Raw genomic sequence first — 12,977 nt, 5'->3', positions numbered from 1 at the left:
TGGCTATTTTTATACCTGAGGAGAAGATGACCTTACAACTTATTGGGCTACTCGTTTCACAGTTTGATCACTTTTCCTTAAGTTTGTTCTGTGTTAACATGAGTCCTATAGTGTGAGGATGATAGGAAGGACACGTGCTTGGTCTAGCACGAGGCTTTTCACAGTGGGCACTAACAAATACCTGATTTAACTTGCCTGAACCCAATACTTATGCCCTCCAGGGGACATCCGGGCATCCAGATATTATATAACAATGGGAGGAATACAGAGGGATCCAGGAGCACCACAGATGTCCCAAAGTACTTAAAAATGGGGCAAAGGTAAACCTTGAATTCCCTGCCAGAGCCCTGATGGGGGTTGGGGGAGGCAGAGGGAGCCTAAAATGGAGACAAAGGACACAGGTAGACAGACAGGAGGCTGGCCACCTCTCTACCACCTGTCGGTACAGTCAGGTCACCTGTGGGGACCACCATGTGTGGACATCAGCAGTGGACAACTTCTTTCCTAAAATATGTTTCTCAGTGTTCAGTGAAAGCATCATTATATTGTCTTTTTCACATTAGAAGAATCTTCTAGAAATGACTCTTGTGTTAAAAACATATTATATCAGGTTCAATAATTCCTTCCATTTCACCCCGTTTCTTTTTCTTCATTTGCAGAAAAAAAGGAGCATTTAAATTTTAAAAGCAAGTACAGTATGATCCCATTTGTATGAAATTATTTCATTAACTATGATCCCATTTATTGATCCTTCCATCTCTTTGTATATCAGCTGTCAAGAATGATTATTTCTAGGTTGCATTGGGGTTTTGTTTTTTGCTTTCGTCTTTTAAAAATAATAAGCACTTATTAGTTTCTATAAAAGCAGTAGACATTCCTGTTAAAGAATAAAGTCTACGATAAGAAGCATCCACATTCTGCTACTTAGAATTGGACATATCTTCCTCGATCCCTGAATAAATATCGTCTATTGGCACTTATTAGTTGTGCATTTGTGGTGAAATCTACCCAGAACCTCAAAGGACCTCAGCCAGAAGGGGGAGACAGGAGAAGACAACTAGAGATGAAAAGAGAAGAGACATACATGAGGCAGGCCTCCAGGTTGGGGAAAGCCCATGGCGTCAGGGAAGTAGCCCCCCGATGTTTGTGTGACAGAAGATGCCTGGTTTCCACGCCACTTTGAAGACCTTGCATAGGCCTGGTGTTAGGCTTCTTTCGTAGCCCTCCCTGTGCCTAGACAGCATTGTGCATCCAACAGGCGCTCAATAAATGCATAATGGATGTACCATTCCCAAGGGGGTCATTCTCCCTAAATTGTACCTCTTTGTCTTTCAGGCTCACAGGCTTTCAGCTGCCAGCCACCATCGTCAGCGCGGCCACCACGCTGTCTCTGCGCCTCATCAGTGACTACGCGGTCAGTGCGCAGGGCTTCCACGCCAGCTACGAAGGTAGGCGTCCCCCAGCCCTGGCCATGGGGGCCTGACATGTGAGGCCGTGATAGCTGCAGGCAGGGCTGTGCTGCTCTGGGCTGCAGGGAAGGGCTGCTTCGGATTCAGAGCTTGCGCCTGTCCTAACAAGGCTGGTTACTGCCCAGTAACTCAGTTACTTAAATTGCTCAACCGTGTTTCTTAGAAGCTGAGAATTCACATCAGAGCTCAGGCCGCAATGGCTTATCCTGAGGGCCTGATAACGTCTACTTCTCTGTACCCTTAACTGGGTTTCGTTGTGTTTTTATTTTTTCAGTTCTGTTTTCTGCTAGGCTTAATTATATAAGGTACCTCAGCTTGCTTTTGGAAATAAGAGAGATATCAACCCTAAGTAAAAGAAATAAAATAAGTCACTGAAAAAAAATGTCTGCTCAATATAGTGACTGGAAAGAGTCAGTTTTCTATCATTCAGAGAACAATTACTACTTTTTTCCTTAATAGCATGGATTAGGGTTTCTTGGTTTGAGTTATGCAAATAATTTCCACTTCTCTCAGCCTGTTTCAATACGGTGTTAATGTTCAAATTAACACTAATATCTTCAGATTATACACTATTATTATTATTAACTTTATTATGTGAGTTCGGAAGGTGGTACTTCTAGATCTCTGTCATTTCCCTGGGAAATTTACATCTCATTAATAGGTAATTATGCTGCTCTTGGCTAACAACCCACACTGCTATTTCGTGTTGAGATCATTAATAGGCATATTTTAATATTGTTAATGATAATTAATAACAGTAATGACATAATACCTTAATAAAGCGTGCTAGTTATTCTAAAGCTTTCTTTCCCTTGCCTCCAAGAACTTAAAGAATAAGGGATGCTTTCTTGAATGAAGTTGTAGCAATACAGAAATAGATACCACCTTCATCTTGCTAGGAATATACCTCGGAAAGAGGGAAAATCCTGCCTTCTTGGAAAAATCCCCTGTCATGGTAGGGGTGTTGGGGACACAGTTTGATGTTTTAACCTGAGCAACTGAGGGCTCCTGAGAAGGTCTCAGTTATTTTTAACTACAGCTTCCTAAAAAGACTCCAGAGAAAGTTCTACATGCCTTTAACTGAGGGCTTCTGACATAATCCCACTCACCTTTAACTGAGGGCTCCTGAACAGACCTCCCTGTCTTTAAAATGAGGTCTCCTGAGATAGCCCAATTTCTCTTGAAAAAGCAACCAGTTCCTCCCAATATGAAGCCTGTGGTCTTGGTCATCCAGGTTACATCTCCACCTTGAACCCTGGCCCTGAACCCAAACCCATTCTCTCCAAGTTTGAGCTCCAACCTCCTTACTTAGAGAGGCCTCCTCAGAAGCTCCTGACAGCCTCGCTGGCTGCCAGCTTCTTCCACAATATGTCGGCCTCGGGAAGATTGGCCGTGTTTGGGGCTGGTTGGGGGAATGAGTCAGTGACACTAGAGTTGGTACCTGCAGAGATCCTGGGAGGGGCTGACACACAGGGGGACATGGCTGGTCTCTCGTGGTGTCCTCATTCAACAATCCCTGTAGATACTTGTCTGAGGCCTGGACTCTCATGAGACTTTAAGAAAAGTGTCCTATTGGGGTGGCCAGTTAGCTCAGTTAGAGCGTGGTGCTGGTAGTACCAAGGTTGCCGGTTTGATCCCTGCATGGGCCACTGAGAGCTGTGCCCTCCTTAAAAACAAAAACGGTGTCCTATTGATCTCTGACCACTGTCCCCCTCTCGGCAACAGTGCCAAGTACGTCTCTGTCACCCAGAGTGGATCTGAGGGTACATCCCTAGAGCCCTTTTAAAACAGTGGCCCTTGCCTGCAATTCATGGGCAAGGTCTATAGTTGGGCATAAAAGGTGTGTAAACCCCTTGTAATTGGAGGCAAAATTCCAAAAGTATAAGGATATGTGTATTTTTTCCTAGGAAGGGTCTAGAGCAGGAATCAACAAACTATAACCCTCCGGCTACATCCAGCCCCAACCTGTTTTTGTAAATAAAGTCAAGCCCTTTTGCTGACATATTTTTTATGACTGTGTATGCACTGCAGCTTCAGTGGCGAGTTCTTGCCACAGAGAACATATGATCTGCAAAAGCTGAACGATTTGCTCTCTGGCCCTTTACAGACCGCTTGTCTAGAGCTGTGCTGTGTAATATAGTAGCCATTGACCTCATGTGACTATTTACATTTAAATCAATCAAAATGATTCAATCTACAAATCAGTTTCTCTGTCACACTAGCCTCATATCAAGTGTTCAAGAGCCACAGATGACTTGTGGCTACGGTACTGGATAGCACAGACAGAGAACATTGCAAAAAGTTCTACCGGATAGAGCTGAGCTAGCGTTTCCCTCAGATTCACAAAGGGTCTGAGATTCAAAGGAGGATACAAGATGTTAGCATAACGTAGAGGCTGATGGGTCCTTCCTCCCACCTGCCTGGCCCAGTGGAGGCAGCCCAGACATGACAATGCTCCTCATTCCACAGCAGGACTGTCTTCCCTCAGCCAGTAATGGTGTCAGGTCTCTAAGTCGTTAGTGCTAAGACAAGCCTTGCGGGCACGTCCAGGCAAACCCGAGCCAGTGCAGACAGGTTGCTGTAGCTGAACGAGTCCCTGTGCAGTCACCTGTGCAGTTTCTGACAAGTGCATAGTCAGTATGGCTGCTGTCTTTGTGCTGCCCGGCCGAGTGCCTCACAGATGACTGTGCTAACACCGGATTCAGGCACAGAGGAGCCAAGGCTGGGGCTATCACCAAACCCCATTGGTCTTAGGACTGGACCACAGGGCAATTTGTGGATCCGGAAAAGTGAGTTGCACTGACTTTTGGCACACCCAAAGTAGGAGGGAAAAGGAGGGAAGGTAGGAGGAACCAGGAGGGCAGCCACTGCTGGGAACAGACCGCGTGATACATGTCAAGAACCCACAATGGTGGCCTGGGCCTTCTCTATCACTGGACTTATTAGCAAGACACCGGATAATCCCATATTTGGGGATTTACTGATAAACACTAGCTTCTTGAGCCTATGACTGACTAACTGACCTTGGGTAGATTTTTTAAAACTCTCTGGGCCTCATTGGGAGGCACAGGGAGATCCAGGAGTCAAAAGGAATCTGAAGATTTGGCTCTCAGGGAAGGAAGTCAGCCCTGCCCTCCATTGCAGAGTCCACTTTAGTCATTTGTGCTGAGCAGCAGCGGACACAGATAGACAGGCTCCAGAGGAGAAGGGGCCCCCTACTGGCCAGGGCGCCCCCCACTCAGGACAGCCTTCTTCCAGTCTCTATCCAGGAAGTCGCCGTGCCCAAATGACATCGGGCCCTGCTGTTTGTGGCCCTCCTTGGCTATTAAAGCAAGTCTGATCCTCCTCGGGAGAGTGAAAAGTGCAGATAAGGAACTGAACTGCTGCTGGGGATTTTGGAGAAAGGTGAAGTCAGGTGAAGAGTGTCAGCTCACAGCTGCGGCTGCTCAAGGAAAAGATCAAAAAGGCCAGTCGTCAAACCCTGAGAAGACAGGAGATGCTTGATTTCTAATCCCTGGGGGCAGGAGCCTGGGCTTCCAGGAGGGAAGGGGATCAACCTGTATTAAGCGCTGACTATATGCCAGGCACTTTACATACATTACCTCATGTCATCCCCCTGCCAGCCTACTGGACAGACCTTGCTATCTCCATCTTACAGACGTACCAGCTGGGACTCAGGAGTTTTGTGTTCAGCTTAAGGCTACTTATTTGATGCCCGGGAGTGGCTTTTCTGGCACTGAAGACTATATGTTCTTCTCTTACCCTGTACTCTTTGCAAAACTCCTGGAGTAAGGCAGAGACTGGTGCCTCTATTTCATAGGCGAGTAAACTAGAGCTAAGTCAGAGCCAGAGGAGGACACAGGATGGCGTGGGCCATTCCAGGGAGGCAACCAGAGATGTGTTCCAGAGCTTCTCAGCTAAGGTGGCTGCAGAAAATACAGGATGCCCAGTTAATTTGAATTTTAAAGTATTCACATTTTTTAAATTTGAATTTATTTTTTTTAGTATAAGTATATCCCAAATATTTCATGGGACATACTTATGCTAAAAAAGAAATTATCTGTTGTTCACTTGAAATTCAAATTTAATGGAGCATGCTGTATTTCTGTTTGCTAGACCTGACTACCCCATTCTCAGCACTGAGTCTGCAGGAACCCTCACCCCACTTACCTCCTCCTCCTGACTCCCAGATCTGCTTCTGTCCTGCTCTGCCCAGTTGGGGCTGCCCTGCCCGTCCACCATAGAGGGTCTGGCCTCACCTCTGCCATTCCAGTGAGCGAACATCTAGACAGCTCTCTGCAGACGCGCGCACGTGCACACACACACTCACACACACGCACACGCACACACACGTGCGCAGACTCAGATCCCTGTGCACTTGGGGTTATGCTATGTGTGCAGTTCTGATGTCTGGTTAATGAGGCCAACATTTTTCTTTCTTAATAATAGTCCTGCTCTGTCCTTCCTAATGAATATCAGGGAGTGAGCCCTGTGGTTTGCAGATACCAAAATTATTTAACCGGTCATCTTCTGTGGAAATTCATGTGAAGAAATACCCTTGTATGTACAACTTAAACCCTCACCTAATTATCTTCTTAGAATAAATTCTTGGAAGCGCAGTTGCTGGGTCAAAGACTGTGTGGATTTTGTTTTTATACATAATTCCACAGTGTCTTTAGCAAAGTTATACTGATGTCCACGTCCGCCCACGGTGCCTGATAGGGGGCCCACCCCCCACATTTGACCTACATTACATGAGTTGTAAATCAGTTTCATTGATTAAAGTGGGTGAAAGATGCAACCTCATCTGTGGTTATAGTTTGCATCTCTTTGATGATAGAAAAGGTTGAGCATCTATCATCCCTTACTGGCCATTGGTAGATCATTTTGAAAATTGCCTGTCCTCGTCTCTGCCTACTTTTCTTTTAGGGTGTTAGGATTTTTTTTCTTATTTTTTTCTTCTTTGTAAGTGGTTTTGCATATTAAGGATATTAATATTATGAGTTTCCTTTTTATGTGCAGCAGTTTTAATTTTTATGCCAGTAATTTAAACATTTTTAATTTTTCCTTTATAGTCTACCTTTGGTGTTATGCTTGGAAAGGCCTTTTCCCTGCCAAGCTCAGAGAAATAGTCATTTCAATTGTTCATCTTATTCTTTCAGGGTTTTATTCTTTCCATTTTACTTTTAAACCTCTCTGGAGTGCAGTTGTGTTTGTCTTGGTTTCTGTGACTCTCTGTGTGTCTCTCTCTAATGCTCGCTGTGTGTCTTTCTGTCTCTCTCTCTCTCTGAGTGTGTGGAAGCCTCTTACTTCCCAATTTGCCCTCCACGTGTCTCTCCCTGAAGTTTCTAGTCTTGCTGCTGTTGGGACATGATTTCTTCCACCCTAGTCCCCAGGCTTCCCAACTTTGTCACACACAACTCTCAAACATTATGTGGGATTGTTTCTCCCTAGTCCAGACTCATCAGCAGGTAAACAAGAGTTATAAGCAGATCAGAAATCTCAATTAGATTAAGAGTCTCTGCAGGTTTTTAATGCCTAATCCTGGTTGCACCTTTGCATATTAGCAGCGTTAATCTTGAGCGGTCACTTTGACACTTTGATGAAGGAGAACCCATCTCTGAGTGCTGGGTCTCAGTCAGTTAGATCTATTTAATCATCTAGGTCTAAAAACAGGCATTTCTGTTTAGCTAAATCTGTCATCTTGGGATCTCACTATTAAAATACAGGAGGCTTCCTTAAATATCAGACCTGTTCCATTTCACTTATTATTATCTCCACATAGAATCTAGAAGGATGAGGAACCTTATGTTTGCAAACTCCCTTGTAGGAGGGGTAGCCAAGTACAATGACTAAGACCTCAGGTTCTGGGTTCAAATATATCGAATCAGATCCCATCTCTGCCACTCACTTGCTGTGTGACGTTGGGCAAGCTATTTCATTTCTCTGAGCTCTGGCCGCCACACGTGTAAAATCAGGATAAGACTCCTACTTCATCTTGTGAAGATCGAGGAAGAGAATACACAGGTCACATGGTGTGCTCAGGAGAGGGCTGGGCAAATTGTCAGAGCTCTATAAATGTCAGCTATTTAGTGAAGTGACCCTCCTCCTGACCTTACTAGACGGGGAGTCTTCAGGAGATGGAGGAAAAGCTATGTTAACTCCACAGGTTGCAATTCCAGCCCCATCGCAGCCCCTGGCTGCTGAGTTTGCATAAAATCCTCACCCCACTTGTCCATGGTGTGTCTAGTCTCCCGAACAAACTGTGGCTTCTTTGGGGAAGGAGCAGAGTGTTCTTCACGTCTGTGAGCACTACCTGAGAAAGCGCCTGTCTGGTGGGGATGAGGTCTTGGGCCCCGTCACCGGCTGGATCACAGATAATGAGGTCAAGGCCAGACCTCTTTTTCATGGCCTCTTCCCTTTAGATCGGAGACATTGGCGTTAGAGCTAAAGGTGTCAGGAACATGTTCAGTGGGCCCTAGACTTTATTTTTCCAGACACAGATTTGCAGACACACACACACACACACACACACACACACACACCACTTTTCCATATTTTTTTCATATAATTCCGATGCGCTGAACCTACTCTACCTGAAAAACCCAGAGAGGCTGACATCACACATAAAGTTGTGGTGGAAACTCTTTCATTCATCAAACTAATGTTTGTTGAGCACCTACTATATGCCTGTCCTGATTTTTCATCCAAGCCTCATCTCCACTGTCACGATGGACTCCGTCTCTCCCTATCCACTCACAATCCCGAAGGTGAACGGAATGGGGAGGAAGCAGAGGTGCTCAATGTAGTGTCACTTCTATAAAAACACCTTGGTGTGTGCTTTTGCTACCAGTGGACGTCAGTAATGTCCTCTCCGCATGGTGAAACAGTCAGACAGTCACGTCTGTGAGGACAGACAGCGAATCTGGAGCTCCCCATTGCCCCTGTACCAGGAGAGGGCTGTTTGGAGTGAGCTGCAGGACAAAGTGTGCTTTCATGGCGTTTGGAGGAGGGAGCAGGGTTGAAGGTGATCATGGCACTGTGCACACAGCGAAATTGGGGTCCAGAAATGGACCCCTCGTGATTTGTTCCTTCCTGTAATTAGATCTGCTGATTTCCCTCTCCCAGTTTCAGCCTCTCAGACAATTTCCTCATTCTGAAAGATTCCCGCAATTCTGGGACATTATGCAGACACCTCGAAATTGGGCTAATGGAAGTTATTTGACTGTATATATATGATATGCAATTTGCACCATCAGGCCACTGCACGCCAGAACGGCAGGCCTGGCGAGACCTCCTCCAGGGTGGGCGGCAATGAGTGTCCTTTCCCTCTGCCCAGGAGGGATGGTGTTCGCTTCCTGAGTGAACTTGCTTCATTTCCGATGGCTCTGCCTTGGGAGTTGGAGAACATTCCTCTTAATCAGTACTGTGGAGTAGCAAATTAATACATAGAGATGTGACATTTGAGACAAATTGGGCAGCACTTCTCAATAAGTGGGGAATCAGGATGAATTTCATATCACGTCCTCAATAAGCCCACAAACAGTTCATCATGTAGAGTGATATTTTCCCCTTTGGGGAAGGGTAAGAACATACCTTGAAAATGATAGCATACCACATTCGAGTGACTTGGCTCTCCTCAGGTCAGAGTGTCAGAAGACATAGAGATGAAAGGGAAGGAGCATTTCAGAGGCTAGGTGACCTGCAGGAAAGGTGTTCATCCGCTTTACTTCCTTTACCTCTCTGTCCCCGTGAGTTCATTCAGTCATTCAACAAATATGTACCACGTCCCTGCTCTACGCCAGGTCCTGAGGCAGACCTTGAGGAATACAAACGAATAGAATTTGTGCCTACCTTCAGGTACCTCTGAGACCTAAAATGCTTGGCGAGGAGGAAGAGCAGAGGAGCGGGGTTCAAACTCTGGCCAGCTGTGAGAATTGAACTAGTTTCCCAACCTCCCTGAGCTGATTGTTTTTGCAAAAGAGAATCTGTAACGCCCACTTCAGTGGGCTGTAATGAAGATTCAAAGAGTTAATGAATGGGAAATGCCTGGCACAGAGTCTCTCTCTATTCAGTAAATACTAATTCCTCAACCACAAGGAGAAAATGCTCTCCTGCCTCGTTGGGTCTCTGGAGATTAAGTTTGAGCTCTGCCATGTCCCTGCTGTGCGACCCTGGGTGAGACACTGAACCTTTTAGCTTCCTCCTATGGAAAATGAGATAACATTCACTTCCTTTCAAGGGAGAGGGTGTGTGAAAATAAGTGATAAGGCATGGAAAGCACCTAGCAGACATTTGGCACATAGTAGGCACTCAGTAAAAGGAAGCTACTATAATGGGGCCTGATATATTTTGAGGGAGTGAGGAAAAAAACCTTTCCCATGACACAACCTTTGGTCAAGACTTGTGGCTCTCCAGGAGCAAGGAATGTCTCCTATGTTTTGTTTTCTGTCACCATGGTACATTAGCTCAGGTCTTGGCACACCGTAGGTATACTGCAATTAAACCTAGTGCTTGCCTCTTCTGACCTGGATCCCCACGAGTCCATATTGGGCTTTTATGCAGATTAGCACAGGTGGCCACCCTGAGGGGACACAGCCACATGAGCATGTGGCTTAGTGGATGGAGCAGAGGCTGGGTTTTAGTTCCATCCGCCCTCCGCCTGGGCACCCGTTTGCAGTACTCAACCTGAGTAGCTGCACATGGGGGCTTTGCTTCAGAGCCTTCCTCTCAGGGGTCCAACAAAGGTTCAGAGAATCATTAGATGCTGGGTGCAAGGATCTGAGAGAGCTTTCACTGAAAACCCTCTGGTTGCTTCCAGGACGGAGTACAAACTCCTTACCTGGCCGCTAAGCCCTGTCCTCCACGCCTTCCTTCTCCGGCCACACTGGACTTTGTCAGTCTTTAGACTACACAGTCTCTCTGCTCATTCCTCAGACACACTGGGGCCCCTCCCGTTCTCTCCGAGCTCCCTGTGCGCCTCGTTCCCTCATGTACAGGGGTCACGTGCACCACTCGTGTGTTTCCTGTTCTTCGTTTGCCTTCCCTGCTCCTGTGTTTGGCTCCGACAGCCGGAACACACAGCAGCACACCGCGGTTACCAGCTCAGAGTCTGAAGGAAGAATCGACTCCCACCTCAGCCTGTGAGGAGCCAGGGTGGGACTTTGAGAGGGTCACTTAACCTGCACTGACCTCCCTGGTCAGGAAAGGACAATAATAATAATCTCTACTCTGTGGGATTATCGCTGGGAACAAATCAGGCAATACACGCCAAGGGTTCCTAACAGTGCCTGGAGTGAAATGCACACTCCAAAAGCAGCCATGTGGGTCTAGAGCAGCGTCTGACACATGGTAGATGCTCAATAAATAATGATGAGTTAAGTGAGTGGATGAATAAAAGACCCAGCCAAGGAAAGAGGTTCGCTCACGGTACCCGGGACCATATTCTCATTGACTCCAAGATGCCCTCAGTTATAAGAGGACCACTTTATTTGATGTACCACTAAGAAAGAAAAAGTGCTGCCAATTAAAACATGACATTGCCATTGATTATAAGACACATCCTAATTTCAAAGGTATTAGATTATTGAAAAATATGCACCCTAAAACCAGTGAAATATGGTAACTGCTTAATTGCTTTTAACTATCCCTCAGCCTCATTTGGGGTGGGTTCATCCATCTGACCTCTTCTCACACCCAGGGCTCTGATGGTCAGGGCTGTCCCCCTTTTTCAGCATTCAGGTGGTAGCTCTCGCCAGCCATGTGATCCCCTCTTAATTTATTCTTTCAGCTCCTAGTCTCGTTACTTCTCAATTTTCTGCATTGAACTCTATTTAACACCTATTAGCACAGGTCTTCATCTGATAAATGCTCTTTTCACAGGAGGCAGCAAGATACCCCAGTCTTGACCCTTCCTCTTGTGTCTGTGCCCAAGGCGGGGAGCAAATAGATGCCAAACATGGCTTACCCAGGCAACTGCCAGCGCCCTCCCCACCCCTCCCACAAGGGCCCGGGGAACACGGCTGGCTGGGGACCTGACTGATTCTGCCCATTGGGATGGGGATGTGTGGGAGGGTCAGCCTTCAGCCCCTGTTCTGGCAGTGACTGTAGCTGGACACATGTCTGTCTCCCTCCTGTGGACCTGCTGACCCCATCAGAGCTGCCTTCACTAACCTCAGCCCTGGAGGTTCAGGGGATGCCTTTTTCGGTGGTGGTATATCTCCCAACCCATGAACTGAGCATCAGCAGGGAGAAAATGGTTCCAAATAGAAATATCAGATAGACTATTTCAATCCTGCTTTTCCCATTAATTGATAAATTGGGGGTGATTAGACACTGTGTTTTGGCTTATTCTTTCCAGGCCTTCCCTTCATTAGTGTGGATAATCGAGGTGGAAGCCAGTGACATTTCATTTTAGCAGCAGGGGAGAAAGCACTTACTGCCTTGGGTAGGAGATTCTGATGTGGAGATCTGGCATTTGACGATGACATCTCTCTCTTTCCCCTTTAAATGATCCCATGAAATGATGGGAATTGTTCCACAGCCCTGTACCCTCATGCAAAGCACAGGATCGTAAGCTCAGGGCCTCTGAGATGAGGAAAACCAAGGCAGCAGCACTCGCTGAGCACCGCCGACATGCCCGGCAGTACAGTGGGAGCTTTGCAGACACCGACACATCACCACTTCTCAAGCAAGACCTTAGGATCCCCGTTTGACAGATAAGCAAGCCAAGGCTCAGACAGGTTAGGTACCTGAGGTTATATAGCTCGTAAGGGTCACTCACAGTGTGAAAATCTGTTTGATTCGAAAGCCCACCTCTCTCCACTCTGTGCCACCTCTCAAAATAAGTCCCACACTGTTCTTCAAGCCTGTCCCTCCTACCTGTCCTGACCCCACAGAAAAGAGGGGGCACAGAGTGCCAGGTGAGCCAGCACACGGCATTGGGGCATCTCCTAGGGCCTGCAGTCCCTGGCTTGGCCTTGCAGGGACATCCTTGCTGCTGCAACCCCGTCGTGGAGATGGTGGCTTTGCTTCCCTGCTTTTCTCCTCTCCCTTCCTGCTCCTCCCTAAGACCTTTGTCCACTGTATTTCAGGAGTAACCCAGGCTGGGCTTGGTAAGGAATTCACTTACCAGACTTGGTTCTATGAAGTGGAGGGGACAGAGGAATGGGCAAGCCACGCACATTTCAGCCTCAGGGTCTCCATACATTCTGTTCCCTTTGTCTGCACTGCTCTGCCCTGCTGGCCCCATAGCACGCTGTCTTTCTCGCTTGCTCTCTGTCTCTCTCTCACTTTGTTCAGGTCTCTGCTTAAATATCCCCTAAGCAGAGAGGATATTTCCTGACCACACTATATAACACAGCCTCCCGTGCCGTCACTCCCTATCACACTGCGACATATGGTACGATATTGTTTTCTTATTTTATGTTCCCACCCCCCCGCCCTGCCCCCGGCTCCTGCCAAAGTGTGCGTTTCTGGGAGTCAGGGCCTTTGTCATTTTTTTGCATT

At 46.8% G+C, this 12,977-nt stretch overlaps 1 protein-coding gene across 5 annotated transcripts in view; it reads left to right on the top strand.

Annotated features, from left to right (window-relative positions):
• CSMD2 (CUB and Sushi multiple domains 2) overlaps positions 1–12,977 on the top strand; it is a 577,361-nt gene that overhangs the window by 101,791 nt on the left and 462,593 nt on the right. For all 5 annotated transcript variants that reach the window (XM_088791016.1, XM_088791015.1, XM_088791014.1 and 2 more), the window contains exon 3: positions 1,336–1,448. In XM_088791016.1, the coding sequence (XP_088647142.1) occupies positions 1,336–1,448 (113 nt within the window). The remainder of the gene's footprint in view (positions 1–1,335; positions 1,449–12,977) is intronic.

This window comes from Rhinolophus sinicus, chromosome 14 (assembly GCF_057876585.1).
Source record: "Rhinolophus sinicus isolate RSI-liver-muscle chromosome 14, RSI-T2T, whole genome shotgun sequence".
Classification (NCBI taxonomy): Eukaryota; Metazoa; Chordata; class Mammalia; order Chiroptera; family Rhinolophidae; genus Rhinolophus; species Rhinolophus sinicus.
This window is presented reverse-complemented; position numbering and strand designations above follow the sequence as displayed.